The 27,619-nt window shown below is 29.5% G+C and overlaps 1 protein-coding gene and 1 long non-coding RNA gene across 5 annotated transcripts in view; one reads left to right on the forward strand and one right to left on the reverse strand.

Moving 5' to 3' along the window:
- Window positions 1–10,287: 10,287 nt before the first annotated feature.
- Window positions 10,288–27,619, reverse strand: part of LOC132927019 (microtubule-associated serine/threonine-protein kinase 3) — a 28,009-nt gene continuing 10,677 nt past the window's right edge. For 3 of the 4 annotated variants that reach the window (XM_060991471.1, XM_060991470.1, XM_060991473.1), the window contains 21 exons: window positions 26,110–26,180; window positions 25,929–26,040; window positions 25,780–25,846; window positions 25,537–25,642; window positions 25,289–25,461; window positions 25,148–25,223; window positions 24,840–25,064; window positions 24,547–24,778; window positions 23,637–23,731; window positions 23,343–23,573; window positions 23,105–23,277; window positions 22,964–23,034; window positions 22,779–22,884; window positions 22,541–22,662; window positions 22,249–22,476; window positions 21,990–22,175; window positions 21,706–21,898; window positions 17,357–17,583; window positions 17,078–17,280; window positions 15,124–15,498; window positions 10,288–14,445 (listed from right to left, as the gene is read on the reverse strand). In XM_060991471.1, the coding sequence (XP_060847454.1) occupies window positions 13,174–14,445; window positions 15,124–15,498; window positions 17,078–17,280; window positions 17,357–17,583; window positions 21,706–21,898; window positions 21,990–22,175; window positions 22,249–22,476; window positions 22,541–22,662; window positions 22,779–22,884; window positions 22,964–23,034; window positions 23,105–23,277; window positions 23,343–23,573; window positions 23,637–23,731; window positions 24,547–24,778; window positions 24,840–25,064; window positions 25,148–25,223; window positions 25,289–25,461; window positions 25,537–25,642; window positions 25,780–25,846; window positions 25,929–26,040; window positions 26,110–26,180 (4,544 nt within the window). In that variant the 3' untranslated portion in view covers window positions 10,288–13,173. The remainder of the gene's footprint in view (window positions 14,446–15,123; window positions 15,499–17,077; window positions 17,281–17,356; window positions 17,584–21,705; window positions 21,899–21,989; window positions 22,176–22,248; window positions 22,477–22,540; window positions 22,663–22,778; window positions 22,885–22,963; window positions 23,035–23,104; window positions 23,278–23,342; window positions 23,574–23,636; window positions 23,732–24,546; window positions 24,779–24,839; window positions 25,065–25,147; window positions 25,224–25,288; window positions 25,462–25,536; window positions 25,643–25,779; window positions 25,847–25,928; window positions 26,041–26,109; window positions 26,181–27,619) is intronic. The other variant, XM_060991472.1, reaches the window with a different exon arrangement.
- On the forward strand, window positions 17,153–19,459 carry LOC132927022 (uncharacterized). Its single transcript, XR_009661595.1, has 3 exons — window positions 17,153–17,292; window positions 17,360–17,509; window positions 19,365–19,459. It is a non-coding gene; the product is annotated as an uncharacterized LOC132927022 (long non-coding RNA).

Consider the following 27,619-nt stretch of genomic DNA (forward strand, 5'->3'; position numbering starts at 1 on the left):
CTAAACAAATAGCTTATACGAGGAATGTTGCATTACATTATCAAACTAAAACACAATAATTGTATCATCATAAATCAAAATTAAAAGTAGAACATTTCAAATGTCTAACGTCAACTATATATAGGTACATTTGACATTTCAATTAATTCAGTTTTCCTTTTTCATTCGTTGCCTTTTGTCTTTTGAACGTTATATATAATATATAATAATATCCTGCCAAAAGGTCATGTTTGCAGTAAATTGTAATACACAGCTAGACGTTTACATGCAAGTACACGAATACATATATTACATATTACAATGTAGGTTACAATCGTTTCAATTATATATCCTTTTGCGTTTCGAACTTACTTCGAAATAAACTTTTACGTTATATCGTGTAGGTGCAGCATAATATGTTTTGTAATTATATATATTTGAGACCTATATATACGAAACAAAAGTCATTCATGAAATCCGAGCGCGTTCGCAAACCGAAAAGCCGAGATCGAATCCCCGGCCCCGCGAACACCAATAACCCATCGTGATGGTTTATATTTTGCATGTCCTATAAAGGTAATCGAAATCCAATCAACTAGTTTTTATATTATATTGTTAAAAAAAAAAAATAATAAAAAATTCACCAGTGACGAATTTATACACGATACGCCTATACAGTATAACAGATCCATACCTATAGGTCGGCGGGGGATGGAAAAGTAAATCCGTGTAATATCGGTTAAAATTGACCGTCTACTTTACTGAACTTATAATAAGTAGCTATATGTATGTTATATATTTTATTTTAGATATTTGAGTATACTTCGTATAGACGATTAACTGCATTACTCGTTTTTTAACATATTAAATTCGGCTTCGATATTTTTACAGCAACAACATTATTATTATTGATAAATTACTATACGTCACAAGCGACGTTCTATACGCGTATTATAACGGTTCGAAGTTAGTTTCGTGTACCGATCGGTCGGGTTAGTATTTCAATAGATATATAATTACTGTCATTAAATATTGTATTATGTTATTGTCATTATTTATTATTAACCGCGAAACTAACAATGGTTCGATTAAAACAATACATCTTATATATGTCAGTTCGGGACCTCCGGGAAGAGATTGAGCTGCGATCGAGTCCAAACTTTTAAAAATATTTTTTATTCGATATACATATTTTATTATATTTATAAGTACGAGTTAGTATAAATATATAGAGGTACCTACCTACACTGCGAACAAAAATAAAATTTTGATCCCGAGTGTTTAAACAAGAATCACCCTAAATTATAATATATATAATATACATTATATCAATATCGATGTGACAGTTTTATGTATAATGACGTGATGTATACATCACTATAATACTATATATTATATTAAATACACGTCTACGTCGTCGCAAGGCAAATGAACATGCGCAGAAACAGTGGCGTCTTAAAAACGGCTGCCGCGGTGTCATAAACCATCGTCATGACGGTTGAATAAAATAAACGTGGCGAGAAAGTGTGGTGTGGTGGGAAAGGAGGGCCCGCGCGCGGTGTGAGAGACGACGATGGATATCGCGATACCGTCGTGGAACTTGCATAGATAAAATGAGCGATGATAAAGTATACAAAGTGCGTAAATAATAATAATAATAATATATTGTATCATGACCGCGGTTGTCGATGATAGGTAATTTATGCGCGCGATGATGACGTCGGTTGGAGTGTTAGACATAAAAAAAAAAAAAAAAAAAAATGAGAAAATACGAAACGAAACGAGACGAGAAGCGTATTAATGGTTGTTCACCTGCTGCAGCAATGTTGTACGCGCACGCATACAGGGTGATTCGCCGAGCAATCTCGCCCCCGTCTATTGATTTCATTATATTATTTTAATAGTATATTCATCCAAAATTTGATTTTCTTATTATTTTTTATACTTTTATGGTACACTCAAAGAGCGTGTAATTTTCAAATATTTAAAATTTGTACGCCATATTTTTTATAGTATATAGCCGAATCTCGCGGGTAACTCGAAGTTGAAGGGAGATAAAAATTCGCTTCGAGTTATGTATATTATTCGAGATATCTAACTCGAATTTATACTAATTTATATTTCTAGGGGAATAAAAAAAAATTCGAGTTGTATATCTAATACCCCTGTAATATTTCTACAAACGGTTTTTTTTTTTCAAAATATACTCCTTTTCTATTTTAAGTATTGTTCAGCGGACGGTTTTATTGACAAATATGACAAATGTATCTAAAATTATTAAATCCTAACGAGTACCTATACAGTTTCTGAGCTATTACACGTTGAGTATATAAGTAATAGGTAGGTACTAATAAGGAAATGGATAAACTGGTGCTTGATGATCGACAATAATAAACGACTGTACATTAAATATAAAATAGGTCTAATATCCAGTCGAGTGCTCATTATATTTAGAAAATATAATATATAAATTACCACATGTAATTATTATAAAAATTATCGATTACTACGGTGATCTGACCCGGACGGCACGTGCAGTACCCGTTTTATACGGATATTATGTAGAAATATCCGTATACAGACTTTTGCGGGTCAATTGGCAAAGCGTCTTAACTCCAATTTCTTCTAAGACTATTATCTCGGAATAACATTTAATAGTACGTAAAGTTTAATGGCCCAGAAACTAAACGGTTGAATTTTAACATATATTAATATATACAATTTTCAAAAATGAATTTGTTTAACAATTAACACTTAACAGATATGAGGTGGACGAGTGGCGCAGATATCTCAAATGAATAAAATGAGTTTATATCACCGGATTATAGGGATAGTTACCTAAATGTTTTGAAAGATCTAAATATTTAAATACACGTTTTTTGACTTTTGGTGTGTACATGAAAAATTTCTAAAAATCAGTATTTTATAAATAAACGTAAAATTAAAGGATATACAATTATGGAATATAAACATATATGATTGTATATATATAGTGTATCACCCTGTATTGATAAACCTATAATTATTATATTGCTTCAAGTTCATACTTTATATTACATACACGTGATCTAGATACAATGCTCAAAAAGGGTGAAAACAGTTAAATACGAATGTATACAATAAACACATCTCCTATTTTATAGCCTAAACATATACACATATATTAATAAGTAATAACAGATGTTCAGGACCAATTTTTCGTTTTATTTATTTTATTAAATAAACATTTATAAAAGCCTCCTTATTCTGGATGTGACATCTTAAACTATATAGCAGGACAAACACACGGATTCTTGTTATACTTTTTTAAGACGTATAAATATTAATTTGTTTAATTTATTCATTAATCATTATGTGTAAGCAATATTTTTACTTGATGTTAATTCTCTTAATGTTATTTTTTTGATTAATTATTATTTCTGAATAAGTATTATTAGTGCTGATATTTTTGTTTTAACCGCCTATTATTCTGCTTTTTTAATGTAAACTTATTGATTCTGAGCGGAGCGACGGATGTATTGATTTTACAGTGTTATGTGTGTGTGTGTGTTGTAGGTAAATAGTAGTCTACCATTTAGTAGAAAAATAGTTTCAATCTTCGACTTCGAAGGGGAGATTTTCGATAGAAAATTAGATTTAGTTGGTGCTTTTGGGGAGGTCAAAAGTAAAACTCAAAGTATAAACTTTTTAAAATAATTGACGAAACCAAAAAATGTTGTTGACGTAAACCCAGTTTTTGGCAAATTTTGTTTTTATGATTTAATTCAAATTAAAAATAGATAACCATAGACTTGAAAATTTCACCCAATATTATGTCTATAATAGAAATAATAAAATGTTTAAAATATTTTGACTCTTTTTTTCGAATTATTATGATAATATTTTTCAATTTTTGATTAAGGGTAAAAATATTGAAAATTTGTTATAAATAATAGTTGTTCTTACTTCTTACATAGAACAAAAAATATCCAAAATACGATTTCACCACAGTTTGTTTTTTATACGTGTTTGAAGTTTTTCGAAATTTGTTAAGATCGTGAAAAAATGTACATTAGTCATTAATTTGTACTTATCTGAAAATTCATATTTCTACTATATATTTATATATATATGTACATATTATTATTATCATATATACACATATTATTATATTCATATTATTCACATTTCTCAGTAATATTATATACCTATGGGGTTTTAGAATTTATTACAATAGTCGCTTGAAAAATTTCCCAGGGGCAACGGACAAGGCTTTGTATTTGTCAGGTCGTATTGTCGTAATGATGACCAAATAAATGAAAATATATTTATTAATAGACTTGTTTTCCTAAAAACATTATATCATATTATATTATATATGGAATACAATGGCATATCGCCGACCTAGTCGGGCGTATTATCTGTATAACTTTATTTTTTTATTTTTATCAGTGACTGTATCTCGCGGTCTCCGGCGGGGGATTTTCATACGAAAATATGCACACCGCGGTAAATAGAATTTTGTTTTGTATAAATCCTAAGTCTAATTATTTAAACGATAGCTGCATGTGCCACAACGCCGCAGTGACTCGGTCAGCTTGTCGTTCCGATACGATTTGTATTTCTGTGTACGCCGCACAGTTATAGCATATTTTTTATAGTCTTTTATCCCATCTGATCGGTTTTAAAATACATTTGTTTCCTTTTTTCAGGCCACTGTACGTGCGTTCGGACCAACTGAAAAACTGCACCGACAAACATAATATATTATTATATATTATACGCAAGACACTGTCGTCCGCGCGGGGCACGCGGAAAAACGGGATGTTTGCTCATCGACGACGACGACGACGACCTCGGGGTCTTAAAGACTGCAGGGTGAGTGAGAATAAATTACCTCTCCCTCCTTGCCGTTGGCGATGTATATTTTTGTTTTCGTCGTGTTCCTTTAATGAATCCGAAACGATGACACATTTTTTTCCGGCAATCCTCGCTCGATTTTCGAACGGTTCTTTCTGCGGTAAATTCGATTTTAACGTAAAAAAAATAAAAAAAATTCAAGACCGCGTGTTTTAAGCGCTCGTTAACCGCAGTAAGTGTTTGGTTTAATTAATTCCCTCCGTCAGCCCGTCCGCCGACCATCGGGCCATCGTAGACTATAATATATACTTTTTATTACCTACACCATATATTATATATATATACTTATATGAAAATTTAACTCGCAAAGTTTAAAAAAAAAAAACATTCTACTCCACAACATTGAAGTATATATATATGTAGGTACTTCTACGTAAGGTACTTGGCATTTAGTTATATAGTTCTTGTCCCTATTAGCCGTGTATACAGTCCACTAGAGGATTTTTTTTTTTGTATAAGGTACAACAACTTTACATAATAATTGCAGTTGATCTGTGATCGATGAACGCACACACACACATATATATATATTATATCCACGCAGCCACTCATTATAAATTTATATAACTATATATAGCCCGTACAATATATTATGTATACATATATACTCGTATAGTTATTGGTGATTGTAGTGATTACTGATTTGTATTACTATATGTAATCGCCATTAAGAAGTATTAACATGTTTCAATATATATATATACACTGACGATGATGATGTAGGCATTAGGTAATAGGCAATGTAGCCAATAAGTATACCTACTTATTTGTTATACACATCAATAAACTGTCTAATTATTATTGTATTCGGAGACCTGTTATCGCGGTTATGTGACGTGAGTCCGCCGTCGCGAGGTTATAGGTTTTCCTCGGTTACAAATTATCTAAGTATTTGTACTTTGTGTCCGGTCGTCTAATATAATTGTATTAGGACCTAATAATAATTAGGTACTTAAAATGTGCAGCCAAATTTCAATATTATAATTTTAAAACCGTTAAAGATCCACAGATATAAAATTATATGATAACACTCGAATCGATTAAACAAAACCGTTAAAGTGTAGAATACAAGGGCTTTGGAAGAACTTAAATTTACTTACGGTCGGTATACATATTATACACTAATTTAGTTTCGTGCGTAATATTATTACCGTTCCCCAAATATTTTTTTTCCCCGTTAACCATTATTATATATTCCGCGAAAAACGTGTTTTTCGACTTTATATTATATTTTATAAAAAAAAAGATCTTTTATCCCGACAACGCGGTATAATAAATATTTATACAAATAAAAAACGTATAGTCTCTTCAAATTATGTCGGTAATAATGAAAAATGTATAATAACGCGTAACATTATTTTGCTTATTGGAACCCGAACTAAAGTGGGGGGAGGGGTGTAATCGGTGTACAGTGGTCCAAATATTTTAGGGGCAGTTGAAATGAATTTGTAATTAATAAAAAAAATTATTATTATTATCTATAGAAAATAAAATCGTGTATACGAGTCACCCGTAACTCATATCGTAATAGGTTTTAACAATTTTTGATAAGAATGATTACATACCTATCTGCACATTTTTTAAAAAATAATAGGTTTTTCTCATTCCGTTATAAGTATATTACCACTAATTTGATAATAAAATATTACGAAACGCATTGACACACCGCACGGAGTATAATAATTATTATAATTTTACTAATAAATTCTACGCGAATCGCATAAATAATATTGTCCAGGTGTTTTTCGATAAATATGATTTTGATTTGTTTTTTTTTTGCTTTATGATAAATATTCTACGTATAATAAGGGAGCTTAATAATATTTTTGTTGAATTGGATTTGAGAGTTTAAAATTCAAATTTATACGGTGTTTTTCTAGTTTGACCGTCAGAGAATTCGCGTATATGATATGCTTATAGAGATGGACAATAATATAATACCATTAATTAATAAACATGCATTATGCATTAATGCACATTATAAACGTAGTATGTATAGTAACGTATTATCATAAACATATATGCGTCACAGCAAACTGCAGTAGATATTTAATATTTGTCCCATATTTCAACACCAATAATATTATATATATATATGCGTTGCACTCAAATGTCAAGTCGATATAGCCATCATCGCGACACAAGACCGCGAGTAAATTTAACCCAAAACGCGTTATAAATGGAGTATTGGTTAACAATGTTAGCGTACAATGTCATGTATGTAATAAAATCGTCGTCAAAAAATAGACGCGAGTAATAAGAAACGATAAAATATAAATCATTAATTAAACCAAATCATTTCATATTTTTTTTTTTTCGTTACCTATAGTAAATTATTTTAAACGCGATTAACCGCGCGAATTACACGCGCCGTAATCGCTGTGTATTTTTTACGCAGACATTCCTATGTGTTATCACTGCTTTTACATAGGTTTGATTACGATCTTATCCGCTATGTGTATAATGTCCTGCACATTGCTAAACAAGTACAATATAGGTATTTAATAGACCACATAAAACTCGCGTGCGTTTGGAAAACTGCCAGAGTGGTTCTCAATATTTAAAAATAAAAATGTACTTTCAAAAATATTTGGGCGACTCATATATAGTATTACATTTTGATTAAGAACGTTTTCAACGCTTTACTATACAATAGACTAGACTATAACTATATATATATATCATTTTTCGGAACTCGGGTTTTTAAAACGTTATTCGTACCTATATACCTATATAGCTTCTGTAGACGTATAGGGTTATACGTCGGTTGTTATACATATAATGTAGTCGGCTTGCAATTTTTTTTAAACCGAATTCCAAAGTATTAATAGTTTTCTGGCGCAAACTGTGTTGTCGTAAATATAACTATACTAATGGTTTTTAGCTTATAACATTTTAATGGCTTATTTGCAAATTACGGGGCTTCAAACGTTTTAAAATATAAAGGTAATAATGTAATGAAAACATATTTAAAAAAATTAATGAAATCAATGAACGTCGCAATGTATTTGGGACACACATAATCATGAAAATTTCAATTTTATTAAGACTTTTCAATTTTTTAAGTATGATCAATTCAATGTTGTCTAACTTTTATTAATGGTGATAATAGTTGATATTTTCAAAAATATGTTATTATGATTTTTTTTTATTATTATTAAATATACTTATTTCAATATATATATAGGTACTTTGTTGAATTTTAATAATTTATTTTTTAAAGTTAAAATTAAAATAACGTTTTAAAATACAGTAAAGTTAAGAGGACGTAGAACTCGCATATTATGTTGTCTCCGTCTTACTGCACACGTGCGACATAGCAAATTTTCGTTCACAAGTTTCAATATTGTGCTGTTGGCTTTGATATTACAGTGAACTGACCTATTATAAAATGTAGAGGTAAGATTATTATCCAGGGCCCCACGTAGCCTTTTATTGATATTGTTATTTTTATTAAGTTATGATCATTTTGAAACTAAATATTTTAAAATGATCATAACTTTTATAGTACTTAAATGGTAATATTGGCACATTATTTTTGAATCGATCAGACAAAGTTAAACTTTACGGACGTTTAAAAATAATCTTAAATGTAGAGATTACAGACTAATTTTAAATTTGTTTTTGTTTATTTGCTTTAAACCTAAAGCTGTTCATGGAATTCTGACCATTCTTGGACCATCGTTTTTAGCATGAAAAATAAAAGGCGGAATGAAAATAAAAAAACAAAGATGTCTTGATTCTAGAAAATAGTATTGTTCTCAGTAAAATTCCGTAATACTCAAACAGACAATTTATTATTACAATAGCTTTAAAAATTAAACTTCAATATATTTTACGTATTTGCATAAAACAAATATGATAAAAATGTGATGATTTAATCAAACGAAATAAAATTGAAAACGTTATTCTTCGTTTAAAATTTTAAATAACTAACACTAATAATCTCATCAAAATCAATTGAACAATTACTTTAAAAAAATAAACAAACATTTTTTTACATAAAAGAGTTAAAATTATATACTATATATGTGTAGGAAACTAGAAAATGATAATATAATATAATTGCAATTATCTACGAATCTACGATTGTGTTTTTTTGAGGAACGCCACAGCGACAAAATTAATTTTTCCAAAAAATGGTTTAAGCGTAAGACGAATCTCATTAAATTTTTTCCAGATGTGTGCGTGTGAGTACGGGATGAGCAATACGTTTAGTATTTCAATGAATGTATTTTTTTCTCCACTTGTTTAGTGGAAAGTACCAGAATTATAATTTTACTCTCGATACCCTAAAATATGTTGTTAGCAACTAAATTCAATTCGGTAGGTACTAAAAACCATCTTTAACATTAAAATTCGAAGTATTTTTACTGCACCCAGAAGATGATGACAGATGACAAAAAAAAAAAATAATAATAAAACAAACACGCTTGACGCATGATTGTAAAATTTTTACATTCATTGCTCTACTCAGAATCTAAAATTATTGTAAAAATCATAAACCTAAAATGACATTAAATTGACATGTGTTGTTAAATCCTGAGGGGAGCGACAAATGTATTGATTTTATAATATGTTTTTTTTTGTCTGTATACACACGATAAGTAGTAGTGAAAATGTGTTTCAATTTTCAACTTCGAGAGTGGTTTCGGGTATCAGATTGAATAATGTTTGTACTTTGGAGAAGCATTTTTAAAAAAAAACAAAAACGAGAGTTTTTACACGAATACAGCTTTTGATTAAATCGAATTTGTTTTTTTTTTATTATTGTAACTCAATACTATTGATACTTTAAATTTTCACCAAATATTTATACGATTATTTTATAAACTTGATACAATTTTCAAATTATTTCCACTATGTTTGAGTTATTAATAGACAATTAAAATATTTGATTTTTTTTTTTTTGTTTGCTCTTTTCCTTATATAAATGAAGTGTTAATTGTTTTTGTTTTTTATCGCATTTCAACATCAACCGTAAGATTACGATTGCAAGACGTTATATGAATAGACCTCTAAATTAAGTACCTACTTAAGTCGCTAATTATTTTCATCGGTCTGTTGACTGTTTGACGGGTTACTCTAAATGCACGGTGGCTCTATAAATACGATAACAGATACGAGTACTTATCAAGTGACAATGCTACTATATAGGTATCTTTAGAGTTGTGGTAAAAAAAAACTAGGCGTGACTTATGGATCGTTTGTACCGTAAATTGTCTTGAACAATATAAAAGTTGAAACAATTGTTATATTAATTACTAAATAATTTAGTTGGTATGGTAATCGTAAAAAATATAAAATAATCAAACCAAAAAACATAATTCTAGTCTGGTAAAATACGCGTGTGTTTACCAATAGGAAGGAGTGTTGTAGATCTATGTATAAAATAAAAAAACAAACAAATTAAAAAAAATAAGTTTATTGATTAGATACATTTTATCGACTATTTTGTACATTAAAAATGTTAAAAATAAAATAATAATAATAAAATAACGATTACGACGTACCTATCTATCTAAAAAGGAAAACCGACACATTACCTTAAAAATAATAATAATAAATTAATTAAAATCAAACGGGGCGTTTTTGGGATGCGAACGCGCGTACTATGCAAATCTAGAAAAACAAACGCGGCCCTCGAGGATAAGCGCTCTAAGTCTGCGGTTTCGTGTACTCGGGGAATGAAAAAAAAAAGAAAATCCACCCGATCGTGATTTTCATAATTTCGCGTTCGGTATGTATGACAAAATCGACACCAGCGGTGGACGGTGGACGCGACGGAAAGTTCAACCCCATTGAACACGGCGATGATGTTAATATTAATTATTATTATTACTACTATTACAAATATACGCAAATTGTAATAAACGTGTACACCTGAATGATAAATTGTATTCGCGAAATATATAATAAACATATATAATATAATAATAGGTAATAACAAGGCAAAACATAAAGTCAAAGAAGAAAATAAATATAATAAAAAACAAGAACCGGCTGCGACAGGGGACAGCCGAATAATATCGTATAACGTATAACATTATTGCACCTATGTTATTATACTATGTGACGGTACACGCGATGTGTGCACCGTCAACACGCAAACGACTATCAATAATAGTTAAAATTAATAAATAAATAATGTTTTTGGTATTTGTTTTTTAACAATTACCTTTTGAGCTTCGACGGCGTCGCGAAACGCAGGAAAAAACGATGATAATATAATATAATAACACGGTCATAATAATGTTATACTTCAACGACAATTTTGGGTAGACACATGATAGGAAAAAAGCAAAAATAAAATATGAATTGAAAAACTAAAATTTATATAACGAACCGCGTAAGAAAAATGTGACGAATTTAATATCGAAACGAGTGTTGCCCATGTGCTTTCGAACATTTTTCATTAACAACGTATCATAACAGAACATAACAAGATTTTGGCTTATTAATTAGCCTTAAAAAAAAACTAAAATTAACAAACTAAAAAAAAAAAAACTAAAATTAAAAAAAAAATGTACACACTCAATGAACAATAAATTGATTGGCTTATTGCAATAAAGTTATCTAAATTCGCGATTGGCACTCTTATTACAAATTATTTCCTAATATACCTTATTACTAATTTAATAGAAAAATTGATTAAATATATTAAAAACATATTATTGATAAATATAAAACCGTTTAGAACGATACTAAATAAAATCGTTTTACAAACAAGATGACGAAATACAGATAAATATTATATTAAAAACAATATTAAATATTCTGCTCATAGAATGCAATGTTTAATTTATACAAATATGATTAATGAATCTCCAGTCTTTTAAAACGATTACAAATTTTTTATTTTCAGAATACATTTCAAGTACAATGTAAGTAATATGGAAAAAAATTAATAAACCTGACTTATACTTATAACTATCACCTTGAATGATTTTTACCAATGGAATACTAAAAAAAGTTTGATTGTTAAATTATTTTTATGACAAAAATAAAAAAAAAAGATTACAAATTAAATATAGGTTATTATATGTATATTATACAATACATATACATATAAACCTACGTTATATCTTATATCGTTACATAATAAATAAAGTAATATGTTATGAATAATAAAATTGAATGGATTTTTATGACGTGTTCGAAAACTACATATCTACTTGGCTAACCTAATTACTTAATGCTATTAATGACCAAAAATTACTAACGACAAAAATTATTTGGGTACTGTATATGTCTATCACAAAATATCACAAATAAATAACTCTAACACGAGTAATACCAAATTCTCAATCAGTGTAAAGTTTTCACTAATACTAATCGAGCATAGCGTGTTGCGTTTATTAAATTCAATAATATTACACACACACACGCGCGCGCGCGCGATTCATAACCTCTAACACAAACTAACACACACACGCATAGGTAGTATAAATACCTATAATTAACATATTGTACGCGATAAACGAACTCGGTTGGCTTTCACACAACCACTCGACTATAAGTATCAATATATAGAAACGCGCGCTGGTCGTATAAAACGAATTCGACCGTGATAAAAAATTGAAAGGAAAAAGAAAACGACGAAACTGAAATTATCGTTAAAATCGTTCCTAAACACTAGTGAAATACAGAGCATCGTTGCAGTATATAGTAAACAGATATAATGTAGGTGCATTTTAATCGTTTCGGATTGGTCGCAAATGTGATCACAATAATATTTACCGGCGAACGTAGTGTATACGTAAATATAATATTATAATTGATAAGACAGTGGTTATTACTATATATATATATATATATATATATATATATATAACATTACGAGTATTAATATTTTTATCCACACGCGTACGTTATCGCGACATTTACGCGGTCTATAATACAGAGACGCGAACGAAAGCGGCGGCGTACTCGATATAGCGGCGGCGCGGAGACAAGTGATTATTATTTTTAAAACGTACACTATATAATAAATATATAAATTATGTAAAAAAAAAAAACAAAACAAAACGTACCTACAGTTTTCACCTCGTCTAGAGAACACATAATAATAATAATGTTATGCGAATGATAGTAATAATATTATTATCGTAAAAGCCCGATGGGCGTGTGGGGGGGGGGGGGCGCTAAGAGTCGAGGGCTCGAGCCCCCGAGTAAGGCGATGTAATAATGAACGCGTTATGGTCGTGGGCGGAAAAAACGCCCGGTCTGTCGACCGGCAACAAGTAGTCGTCTTCGTCGTCGTCGTCACGCTTCGGCCGTCTTCGGCGCTCCTCCTCAAGACTGATGCGGTGTGGACGGCGCGGCGGGCGGCGCCGACGCCACCTCGTCGGGCTTACAGCAAGACGGCGTCTGCGGCTGAGGCGGCTGCTGTTGCTGTTGCTGCTGTTCCCTGTGCTGTTTGTATTTCCTGTTGAAGAAATATCGGCAGCCGCCGTTGGCCGACTTCGCGGGTTTCGCCCTCTCGACGACCGCCACCACTACGGCGGTCGGCTGATGGTGGTTGTTGTGGTTGTTGTGGTTGAGGTTCTGCTGCTGCTGTTGCTGCAGATGATCTCTCTCTTCGGCTATGCGAGGCAACGACGCGTGACCGACCACGACGACGTCGGCCGCGTACATTTTGCCGACTTGCGACGGCGGCGGCGACGGCGGTTGTTCGTTTTTACCTGTCGTCGCCGGGACGGCGGCGATCGCTCTCTGCCCGGCGCGGTCGTCGTGCAATATTTTCGTCGTCGTCGTCGTCGTCGTGGTGGTGGTGCACGTCTTGGACAGCGGCGAGTTGGCGGCCGCGACGCCGGGCCCGCGGACGCACATCGGCGGCGACTTGGTGGTGACGGTGACGCGGGGCGCGTGGTGCGTGGTCACCTTGAGCGCGGGATCGCACAGCGGCGAAATGGAATTGGACTTGGTCTCGGCGGTGCGCGGGTGCAACCGGTCGGGCGACAGGGCGCGGCGCAACAGGGGCGAACCCGGTTCCGACGTCTTGCACGGCCGGCCGAACGACGAACCGGCCGTCTTCTTGACGACCACCACGGCGCCGCCGCCGCCAACACCGCCGCACCCGGACGGGCCGCCGCCGGCCGTCGCACCGGAACCCGACGCGGCCGCGCATCCGGTCGCGTTCGCCGTCGCCGGGTTGGACGACGTCAGCGACGACGGGCTGTACGACTGCGTGGTGTTGGAGCTGCCGGGCTGGTGGCCGGACGAGAACGTCAGCGGGCTGGGCGACCGGGTGGGCGACTGCGGCAGCGGCGACGGCGACGGCGTCCGGGCCAGCGGCGACAGCGGTATGTGGCCGACGGACTTGCGCCGGTTCGGCGAGTGCAGGTTTTTGGTGGCCGAGTGCAGCTTGTGCTTGAGCCCGTGCAGCGTGGACGGCCGCTGGTACGGCGTGGGAGAGTTGGGCGTCACCGTCGGCGACGAGTTGGCCGACGAGCTCGACGAGCTGGTCGACGACGAGTAGTCGGCGGACGTCGACGACGCCGCCACCGCGACCGTCGTCACCGCGTCCTGCGCCGCTACGGGCGATCGGTTTCCGATGATGGTCAGCTGCGAACAAACAAACGGCAGACGGTCAACATCGATTTTGCACGTGACTCGAGAAACGTTTTCAAATATAATGCTCGGCCGCTCGCGTCTTCTCGAACCCCCGATTGTTACCCCAAATATTTTTTTATGAAAAATGATAAAAATCCACTTTTCTTTGGTTCTAAGTCACTTAGTACGGTCGAGCATTATAATAGTGTGAAACGTGGACACTTTGTACTATTATATACATGAAGTATGCATATAATATAAATAAGTGTGAATTTATTTATTTACTGTTTATGTTATATTTATTTTTTACATTATATATATTTACTGCTTAGGTATATAACTATATATAGTAATTAATATATTATACTTTATGTATATAATAGTACAAAGTGTCCGCATTCTCAAATTGAAATTTTTATCTGACCGTACAAAGTGTCCGCTTTGTGCAGTTTTAACAATGGACCGTAAAAAATGACCGCTTATCAGAAATAATGTAAATTTTTAATTAAAACACGCGCTACGAACAACGTAAGCGCCTATATCGGGCAGTGCGGTACGTTACAATGACTATGTACATAAAATTGGAATTTTTCTCGGACAAATGCGACGATAAAAAAATCATTAAAAAGCCGATTTAAAGCTCAGTCGCGCGCGGTCCGAACAAACGCGTTGCGTCCGTCGCGTACGTACCTGCTGATAGTCGGGCGTGCACTTGGTGCTGATCCGCCGGAACAGCGACGACTTTTGCCGGCGTCTGCTCTCGCCGGCCGGTATGTCCTTGCGCTGCGACCTCTTGTGCCGGTGCGAGTGGTGCGCGAACCCAAGGCCTCTGTGTCTGGAGTTGGATGCCAACTTGCTCTGGCCAGGTTCCCGACGACGTCCGCCGGTCTTGATGGTCGTGAACTCCAGCGGCGTGGACCGCAAGGTAGCTTTGTCGCCGCCGGACAACAGGAGCTGCAATACTTGAGTGTGGTTCATCCCTTGGACTTGTTCTCCGTTGACGTGCGTAATCAAGTCGCCGGGACTCAGGCCCGCTTCGAACGCCGGACTTCCGGAATCCACAGCCTGTGCAACACATAAGTGTACAATATTAACACGCTGTACCCGAAAAAAATGTATCGATTTCATATGCCATCCCGTGGAGTATACGAGCAATTACAGCTGCGATTCATCATCATAATTCATATTATGACAACCAAAAGCTAATACGACCTAAGTACATATCGACTACACATACACATAGAGAGAAAAATCACCCCCAACTCTTCTTTTTTACGTCTATGCATAATTCGTCGAATATATTCCAATATTAATGCGTTTCCTGGTCGCAGTGCAAATTTCGGAACCCACTTATCGTTGTGCGGGACACAGACAAATCGAGAGAATTCGGGGTTGGGCAAGATATACGGTTTTATATACGCAATTATTAAAATAATATGAATCGCGTTATTTGTGCAAAACTTTAAAACGTATTTTATAGCCATCATGAGTACTTTGGTATAGATATCACATGTTACAAAGAAGTAAAATACGGCTGGCTTTGCCATGCCATAAAAAAATGTTTAACATTCCATGCCGGGTCATAAATTAATTAAGTGTTCGTGAATGTTCCATATCATACTCGTAATCAATATTTACATACAATTTACATATTATTGTATAATCGATACTAAAACGGAGCATTTAAAAATATACACATCTAATTAAAATATGTTAATTTATACTCATTAAATTATACGATATTTATGAGTATTGATTTTCAAAATTAATTAAGTATTTTTTTGTTATTAAACTGTTAACTAGCGTTTTATAATATAAGATTGTATAGAATGAAACTAGGCTTTTAAGAACATTATTTTTCATTTCAAACTTTAAACTGAGTATAAAATAATATCAAGGTAATATATTTGATTGTCTCTAATTATTACACACTAATTACAGCAAAACCAATATTTCTCATTTTCCAAAAGCTGGTTAAATTAAGTAAAAATTACATTAATTACTATTTTACTAAGAATGCTAAGAAGTAAGAATGTGTACATTTTATTTCTGATTGTAATTTCTTACGTTTATATAAATTATTAAAGAAATCCAAAATATACGTAAATGCGCATAAATCATAAATATTTATTGAAACTAATAACAACTATTAATAGTTTGAAGTTTAAAAAAATATTTGTATTTAATAAATAATTGGCAACATTTTAAAATTTAAATGATTAAACGGCTTTAAAAGATAAATTATGGAACAATGAAACAATCAGACTTTAATATTTAGATTATGTCTCAGTTTATTGTGAATTTTCAAAAAAAAATATTTGTATTATGAAAATAATATTTTATATAACCTACATAATGATCAAGTTGCCATTTAAAAATAATATCTATACATTTAAACGTTTATTTCATCATAAATATTATAGTATTTGATGACGTATGGATGTATAATAACTTTAGAATTGTTGAAAATACACTTAAGACAAACAATGTTCTTAAGGTGTGAATGACATATTGGATACTAATATATAAAAAACGATATATAACGGGATTTACAAGTGGTTTGTACTAGATTATATTTAATTACATACAGCTTATGAACAGATAACATGTATAGATAAATGTTATAACAGACACATTTACATACCATTACTAAATGGTGCATAGTGTAGAAATCACTATCGCCATAGTATACACGAATAGTATTAACTGTAAACCCAAAGCCGGAGGGGCCTCTGCGCAATATAATTGGTGGCTTCAAGCTGGTGATTAAAGGTGCATCGCGACATGGCGAGTTTAATGCACTACACGATCCTGGAGACTTCATTTGCAATCCATTGTTACTAGATTCTATAATAACAGGTAAGTAAAAATTGAATTGTTTACTTTACAATAAATACATATTTACTAATCATTGTATACAAACCAGGAGGTATCATCAGAGACAATCCGGTGGCTGAAAAACTCTTGATGACAGATCTTGCCCGTTGACCACCAAGAGAATTATTTTTGTGATTTTTTACCATGCTTGAAGTACTTGGTGAAGGTGGTAAAGTGGGACATAAATTAGTAGTCACAGGTAAACTTAGGAATTCCTCTTTTTTTTCTGATGAAGGATCATCAGACTCATTTTCTGATAAACTCCTTAATTGTCTAAAAAATATAATTTAACATAATTCACTTTAGAAAAAGATAAAAAAAAATAAATTAATAATTTATAATACAAGAAATTTTCAAATTTGACAAAATAATTTTTGCATGAAAATTAGTATAAGATGTCATAAAAACATTATTTAATATTATTAAAGAATACAATTTCATTTAACTATAAATCTAAATAATACAATCAACATCTAACATTGAAAAAAATATGATAGTTAAGGAAGAAAATAAATTTTTTTTAATATTTACATGAAATAAAATAAAATTTTACAAACAACTATGTTTCTTTTTACTTATAGTAATATGCGTGTGGAGCATACCATACTTATACTAAATCTAAAATATTTGAGTAGTCAGAATAAAAAATAATTTTTGTTTATTTATTAAGATATAAAATAATTAAATAGGTATTCTAAATTCTGGACTATAATATGTATAGTGTATACATTTCTAACCAAGTAGTGAAAAATTTTGAAATTATTAATGAAGGAAAACAGTGAGTTGACGATTTAGTGAAATAAACACAATATTTATTAACCTTATTCCATCAAATAAACCATACATTATATACTTTTGTACAACTCATAACTTATACTTTGGTAAAATATAAAATAAACCTTGTATTATATTTAAACAAAAATTAGCAAAGGAAGAATGGTTTATAAAGTGAATAATAAAACATAGTTTATATTATTTATTCATATAAATGTATAGTCTTTATATATTATTTTTAATAACAAATTATTGAACAATGAATGTCTATGATATTATTTACAAAAAATTTTTTACCAATTGGAAATGAAGCTAATCAAACATCTTTTGATAAATGGATTATTTCTAAATTATATTTTTATTTATTATCTTAGGTATCCACTTAGCTACTAAATCATCATTAGATTTTATAATTATAAAAAGGAATTTTATTCATGATTATCCTTCATAACATTTAACTGGGACATCTATTATTTGTGTTAAACTCTCAACAATTCTTACACTTTTTCAATATTTAATTTTTATTTAAATAGTTTAGAGTGTTTAAAATTATAACCTATAAAGTTAACAATTAAAATAATAGTAATTTTACTTTGTTTAAATATTAAAAATCTTGGTAGGCACTATTTTAAAATATTTTACTTCAAAATAAAAATGGAAAATGTATGTTGTCATTCAAAAAAGTAAAAAACTTAAAGAAAATATATATTTTTTTTAAACTTTGCTTCTACTTGAAATTATAAAAAATATGTTTTCAAAAATATTAAAAGATTTTGAAATAATGAATTAATGATAGAAGAATCACCCAATACAATTCAACTAATTAAAACTAATTTAAATACTGTAAATAATAATTTTAAAATATTTTAAAATTAGATAAGCATCAATCAATTAAATAATAATAAATAATAAATTGAAATAAAAACTAAAACTATTTTTTTTCTTTACTGTCATATTAATTTTGAATGATTAAATAAATAAATAAAAACCGATTACTGAATACTGAATAATTAGAGGATAACTTTAAGCAACAGAAAAAAAATAGTAAACAATTTTAGATTAAGTAAATATGAATGGCAGAAGAAACGACAAGCAACAGTACATAAAATAGTATGTATATTATACATTATATAACATATTAATAAACAGATATTATATTTATATCTTCTACCAATTCAAAAAAAGACATTTTTTTCACTTGTTTATTCTTTAATTAAAATTGCACAAAATAATAAAATGTATAATTAAAAATGTGATATAATTTAATATTTTGTTTACAGATTTCAAATTATTAGTACATTAATATGAAAAATAATGTACTTTAGAAAATTATTAGAAGATATATTATATTGAATCAAATAAAGGATATTTTATATTTGTGCATTATTTACCTTCCTTTGACTCAACTATGTTTATAAAATATGTTATTGATAGAAATGTACTAAACTGGGATAAAATATAAATGTCAAATTAAAAACAAAGATATTTAAACAATAAGTTGTGAAAAATAAAATATTAAAATTAATTTAATATGTTTTTACAAAATTATTATTTTTAGTCATATTTTGTATTTAAAACTATTGTATTTTAATTAGTTAAATTTGCCTAAAAGGTAGTTAATATTCACTTAACATACATGTTGCATAAAATTATCCCAATATTAAATTATGTATATATAGTAAATATAAATCATGAAAAATTATTCTTAATACGCATTAAAAAATCAGTGAATATTAACTTGATAATTAATACCTACTCTAAAAATTAAAATTTCAAGTGTACACACTACACAAACAAGATAAACGGCTAATAAAGATAATTTAAAATTATTTATATCACCCAATTTAAAAACATAAGATAAAAATTAAAAATAATCATTGTTTAATAGTACTTAGTTTTCAATTAATCCTTGATATCACGTTTAAAAAGTAAATATAATAGTATAGTAAATATATTATTTAATGTGCATTCACTGTTAGTGAATTAAACCAATGAAGAAATAATTCAACAATTTTTATTAATTATAAAAGTTACTTCATCAGCAACAGAACAATTTAAATTATATATCAAGGGTTAAGGCCAAAAAAAATAATAATAATATGCACAAAGTGTATTTTTAACAGCTTTTAACAAGTAGTAAACGTTTTTAAACATTTATATACTTTATAAATTAAATTATTAAAGGTTCTTATTAAAATACATATACAAATTATTTGAGTAATAGATATTAAAAAGTATTAATTTGTTTTTGTGAGTGCGCCACATTTATGTAAGTTAATAAAAAAAAAACTTGGTAATTTTGTTATGAAATGTATGGCCTACCATAAAAATAAAGGACCTAAAGAGGTATAGAGGTATTTTCAATACCTTTATTAATTAAAAGTCCAAAACTATTTTAACTTCAAATGAATAGCAAATGTTTATAAGATTTATGTTTAACAGTTTTCTATTATAAATCATTATACAATAGTAAAAACACATTAATAAAATTACAATTTAGACTAAATTTAGATAAAATTCTATCATACTTTCAAAAATAATTAATGAAATGTAAAACCACATTAAAATTGTTTATGTTTTATTAGTTTTTTATCGGGTAAAATTAACAATTCTATGTATTTTAAAATTTATAAAAATGGTATTCACTCAAATTTGAAGGTCAATACAATATTTGATTTTTTTGATTTTATCATTAATTTGTTAATCAATTTTAATTATTTACATATTCGTTGTGTACTAAGTATAATAATTATAATTATTAATTGTTGATGCGGTAACGTTTATATTTATATCGATATGTAATGTAAGAAAATTTAAGGACAAAAAAATTGAATTACATATTATTAATTATAAATAAATAATTATTGTTTTTACCAACCAAAATGTTGAAAAATAAAAGATATATTTAAAGACATAAAACACAATTTGTTTCATAACTGGTTTTTGATTAAAAAGGTACCCTACATTTAAAGTAAAATGTATGTTTAAAGAGTATCATTCATTTAATTAGGTTGATCAGTTGAACAGATTTATTTATTATGTAGTAAGAAAATCCAAAATAAAGAACAAATTATGTACTTAAAACAACACTTGGAAAAAGATTTTTTTAATTTTAAACAAATTCTTCTATATGATTTAAAACAATCAAATTTTAAAAGGTTCACTAATTTTTCAATAACTACTACTACTACTACAGGTAAACCTAGTTAATGGTAATAGTTAAAACTTGACTAAAATGCATTGTAAAGATAGACATTTCAAAATAAAATTGAAACATATTGTAGTATAAAAAGAAGACAGAAATCAAATCAAGAAAATATAAACGGTCCAGTTCACAATACTATAAGTGAAAGTTATTTTTAGATCAAACAAACTAATAATAAATAAAACATCAATTAATGTTTTTTTATTTTATCAATAATATTATTAATTAAACTATTTAGATACTATTTTATATTGCCATGCATTGAAGACTTGTACTCATAATACTCCTTTTATATATATCATGTTTATTCTCCCAGTTCAAATCACATATTCAAAGCGCAAAAATAAAATAAGAAAAATATTTTCTATATTTCATTATTCAGTACATGAGTATGATAAATAACATTAAAGGCTTACGGAGATCTGTCATCTTCAATCGAAATTGAGAATTTCGGTATACTTTCTTTACTATATAAGCGTCGCCTACGACTGATTTGAGTATTATCATTGTCTTCATTTTGTGACTTGTCAAGTGATGTTTTCTTAGCTACAGGTGATTTTAAACTTTCATCAACCGTTTCTCCTTCTGACGCTGATGTGTCAAACATTCCTAAAATAAAAATTTTCCAATTAAAATAAAATGAATACTACAAAAATTATACATACGACTAAGTAATGACAATAAAATATGATTTTCTTACCAGTATTAATAGATAAAGAATCATCTTTGTAGTTTACTGAGGGAGATAATGATGGATATTCATTACTCATTGACAATTTACTTGCTACTTTTTTGAACTGTGGAGAACAAGATGAAAATGTACCCAAAATCAACGAGTCATCATCTGTGTCTTCATCAATTTCGTGGCTATAACGATCACTTCTGGCTGAAATAATAACAATGTATTATTATTTAAACATGTGTTCAATGTTTGATATTATAATAAATATTATACTTACAATCAAAATAACTAGTATCTTCTTCATTGCCTAATTGTGGCATAAATTCAGCTTTTTGTCTCAATAATGAGTTCCAATCAACACCATAGAAATAAGGATGATCTTTGACTTCATGTGATCCACCGGTACCTAATCGATCTCTAGGATTTTGTTGCAGTAATGATGAAATTATGTTTTTGGCCTCTGGCTGAATTGGCCATTCATTTTCATCTGGCCATTCAATATCATCTATAATAAATATGATCATTAACTAAAAATTTCAATTAATATAACATTAATTTTATATTCGTACCATTAACAGTATGGGCAAAGAGTTCTTCAGGCGTTTCACCAAAAAATGGTACACACCCTACCAAAAATTCATACAATATTATTCCCATAGACCACCAATCTACTGGTTTACCATAACCTTGTCTGAAAATTAATAATAATTTTGCAAAATTTAAAAAAATTTTAAAATAATGATTATTACACACATTTTCTTAATATGAAAAATGTACAGACCACAATATTAGTTATATTATACATACCTTAAGATCACTTCTGGAGCTATATACTCAGGAGTGCCAAAAACTTGTTTATCAGAAAATTGCCGGGTATCTCTATCCACATGTACTTCATACAAATTAGTTGCCACTATTAAAATAAAAATATAAAATTAATTAATACTAAGTGAAAAAAATATTACTGCGTAATTGGTAAATAAATTTCTTACATGACATCAAACCCATTTTACTTAATCCAAAATCAGTCAATTTTATGTGGCCTAATGCAGTAATTAAAAGACTGAAAAGTTAAAAAAAGAAAAATTAATGCAAATTCAATTTTTAAAGATTAAAAAAAAAATGTTATGTACTTGTCAGGTTTTAAGTCACGATGCACTATGCCATAATTATGAAGATATTCAACGGCAAGTACAGTTTCAGCAAAATAAAATTTTGCCATATCTGGAGGTAAAGGACCAATATTTTTTAAAAGTGATGCACAATCACCTCCTTCAACATATTCCATTACAAGACAAAGATGTTTCTAGAAAAACAAAATAATAATTAATAAGTTTTAATAAAGTTCACATTTTAATTACAAGCACTTACCCTTGTTTCAAAACTGCAGTACATGGTGACCACAAACGGATTGTCAGTAAAACTCATGATATCTCGCTCAGCGAATACTTGTTCAATTTGATTACGCAACATTAAATTATTCTTGACGATTTTCTTCATTGCAAATCGTTGACGAGTTTGTTTATGTCTTACAAGATACACAGCGCCATACGCACCATTAGAGATCAATTTAATTACATCAAAATCAACTTCTGAAGGTGCCTAAAAAGTTCAACAAATGGTAAAAAAATGGGAAATAATAATAGAAAATTAATATTTACTTACTGAAGAAAATGTATCTTTTTTGGTACTTTGTTGTTGAGTTTTTTTCATTAAAGATGAGGAATATTCGTCTAATTTATGAAAGTTTACATCAATATCTAGAACATATATAGAAATATTTGATATAAATTATGAAAATACAATGTGTGATAATTAAAGACCGGATTTTTATGCAGCTAAACATCTAAAAAATGTGCAAAATCGTGCAAAACCAAATTTTTTTCAGGAATTATTTAACAAATTTTTTATTATAAGTACTTCAAATTTTATTTTTTATAATATTATTATTTATTAGTTGGCATTAACTATTATAATTAAGTATTATTAAAAAAAAATTAATTTAATTTAAATAAAATAATAATTAATTGATTTACAATATTTGATTAAAATTTATTAATATATACATTTCCAAGTTATTTTTTGTAAAATTATATCTTCTGTCACCTATATGTGTTTAATTATGAAAACACGAGTTGACTACGACTGCTACAGATAGACTATAGTACTGTATGTAATAAACAATCGCAGTAGTATTGTCATTATCTTAATTACATTGTATTATATAAGTATATACATAATTATATTATTAGATATAAAAGTCCAATACTTCATATAACAACATAATACATCAATGATAAAGTAGACAGATGTTATAATAGACTATGGATTAAAAATATTTGTACAAAAGTACTAATTATTACATTTTTATAAAAAAAAAACTGAAACATGCAATTTTGTATAAAACCCAAAAACGTGCAATTTTGTACAAAATAAAACTTTCTTTAAATTAATCTACATCTCTTGATTTGGATTTGTAACTTGTTTTTATAGGATTTAGAACACCATAAAAATATGCAATTGCATGGGAATCCGGTCTCTTGTGATAATTAATATAATATGAATATATACATACCATCAACAGAATTACGATTTAAGCCTAATTTTCCTATTATATATTGTGGTATTTCGTCTTTAATGCCTTGGCAGATTTTAGCTTGACCTTCAGCTTGTTCTAGTAAATGATAGAATTCTTCAGGATCGAATTCTAAGCATTCAAGTAACCTAGCTGGTCTGGATATTATTAATAACAATTTTTTCATTGTTCCTGTCAGAAGGGCAGTGGCTTCTTCCGACTTTTCTCTCGCCTGTAATATTAACAAATATTTTTATTTAATGAATTTATGCACATTGTTTTACACAACATACCTCAGCCAACAACAACTCCAAATTTTCTGACATCTCATAAAAGTAACCTCGTGTTATTAATTTTTCTTCAGACTTTTTTAAGCAATCTCTAGCTATTTCCAACACTTGATGATTAACAAATCTAACAATAGGTACAGCATCTGCTGATATTTCTATGTGTTCTAAATTAAGTTTTTCGTATTCATTTATAAACATGCTTAAACGTTCTTCCATCTGATGAGTAGCCTAAATACATGCATAATTGTATGTGATTAATAATTACTATAATAAAGTTAATTAAATGTTTAAGCACCAAGATTAAACTTTACCTTGGGAAACCTATCTTTATAAAGCACATTCATCATAACAATATCATTATCAAGCACGGGCGATCTGCTCGGACTGCTGCAACAAAGCCAAATGTTAAAAAAAGCTTGTACTCACACAAATTTAATAGACCGATTATTAACCTTAAACTTCTTGAACGTGGACGATTGAAACGGGGTTTACGGTAAATTATGTTATCTTCTTCGGCACTATGAGTACTGTCGTTGGATGAAAAATGTTTGGAAAACATATGTAATTCATCAGATGTTGGCATATTTGGAAGCTGGTGTAAACGCTCTTGACTGGAACACTGAGACTGTAAATCAATATTGTTTTTAAAAATTATTCAGCAACTACAAGATAGTTGATTCAATTGATTGTCAATACTTACTGAAACATTTGAACTTCCAGAAGTGGTTCCATAACCTGACGATGGTAATGAAGCAACTGACCACCTTCTTCCATCGCGGCAATCTGTATTGAGTAAATTGTACGGCCTAGAAAGTTAATGCATAAAAATATTAAAAGACGTTATTAATTTCCATTATAAACTATTTGTAATAATAAACTACAAATAAAATTAAAGAAAACTTAAAATAATCATAAAAATTATAATTATTGCATCAGTAATTACCTTTTTATTGAAACAAATGGAAAATGAGGATGAGAGTGAACTACTTTGGGACTTTCTAATGGACTACCTAAATTTAAAATAATTAAAACAGAAGTGTTAAATAACAGTGTATAATAAGTAATAACATATATTATTAATAAACAATTTACTTGACATTGGAGAATGACATCTTGGTAATGTAGGTGATGTATTTGATATAAAGCTTTTTCTATGACTAGCCTTATTTGAACGTCTTCCAGATCCAGTAACATGTAATTCTCTCTGCAAAAATATTAAATCATATTCAATTGCAAATTAAATAAAATAGAACATTATTTTATTTTTACATACCAAACTATTTGATAAGGAAGGTGCTGACTGCCCCAAAGTACTGTTGCGCATCAAAACTAAATTTGATAATTCTGTCAACATAATGAAAAAAAACTTTACTTATTGTACTTAATTTAATAAAAAGTATTACTATCACTTATAAGACAAATTTATTGAAATCTGAAACAATATGAAACCTATGTGTTATGTATAATAATATATTATACCAATCAATAATGTATGCGTATATTTAAGTAAATTATTTTTAATTTAGTATACTAAATTTATAGCAAACATCAATTTAATAATAGTAATAATAATAATCTGAGTTTTAATTTTATTTTATTTTTTTTGTACATCTTTAGTGATATGATTATTTTCTAGAATAACCAAATACAATTCATGATAATACTACTCAAGTGGTTTGATGACCTCTGGCATTTACATTTGGTAACTGCTGATATAATACATAATATGGATTTTTATTGAAAGAGTATGATAAAGTAACTATATTGTTAAAAAAAAACAGTAAGATAATTATAAGTTATAATTAGCACATTTATAGTAATTATTTTTAAGTACAAACTCAAGTTATCTTAATGAATCTATAAATATAATAGTTTCAAACTTGTTTTAACTTAATCTAAACAAATACATCGTAAAATATGAGCATACTTATGTGTCTATACAAACACATCCAATGCTAATATTATATTTTTATAGTTATACTATTTTGTCTGGTGAAATACATATATATTTTTAGTAATTAATAAAAAAAAATTTTATTAATAGAAGTTTGTAAAATGCTGAAAAATAAAATATTATATTATAGTAAATAAACTATATTATATTTATGGTCATTTAAAATTATAATTAAAAAATTAAAAAATAAATAATATTGCATTAACTAAGTACTCTATTTATAATATATAGAAAAACATTTAAATGATTATTATTTTAATAATTAAATTTTAGTTATATCTTTATAACAATAACTTTAAAAAATATATTTAATTATTTAACATTCAATTATAATTTAAAAAATGAAATCACTCCTAATGTGTATAGAAAATCTCAGTATTCAAAACATACTTTTATAATTAAAACTGCATTATCCTAAAATATAAGCTGAATATTATTTTAGAATAAAATTATATATTATTAATAATGTATATAATTTATAAAAATAAAAACATTTAACAAAAAATCAGTTTAGACACTTCAAATTTATTTTGAAGGTTAGGGAAGTCTTAAACATATTAGTGACAAATTGTTAGAAGTGTGTCATTAAAACGCTTCTGGCTTAAAACTTAGAAATAGATAAATCAAACCTAAATAAAATTTAACTTTAAAACAAATAATATCTAATCTAAAAATAGCATAGTAAATTAATAAAATATAGACATCCAAATTTACTGTATACTTTTCATCATTTATCTACATTATTGAAATATTTATTTTAATTCCATTGATTTCTCATTTTATTAAAAAAAAATTATTCACGATAACACATTTAGAATATGTTGATGGA

This window comes from Rhopalosiphum padi, chromosome 3 (genome assembly GCF_020882245.1).
Source record: "Rhopalosiphum padi isolate XX-2018 chromosome 3, ASM2088224v1, whole genome shotgun sequence".
In the NCBI taxonomy this organism is placed as follows: domain Eukaryota; kingdom Metazoa; phylum Arthropoda; class Insecta; order Hemiptera; family Aphididae; genus Rhopalosiphum; species Rhopalosiphum padi.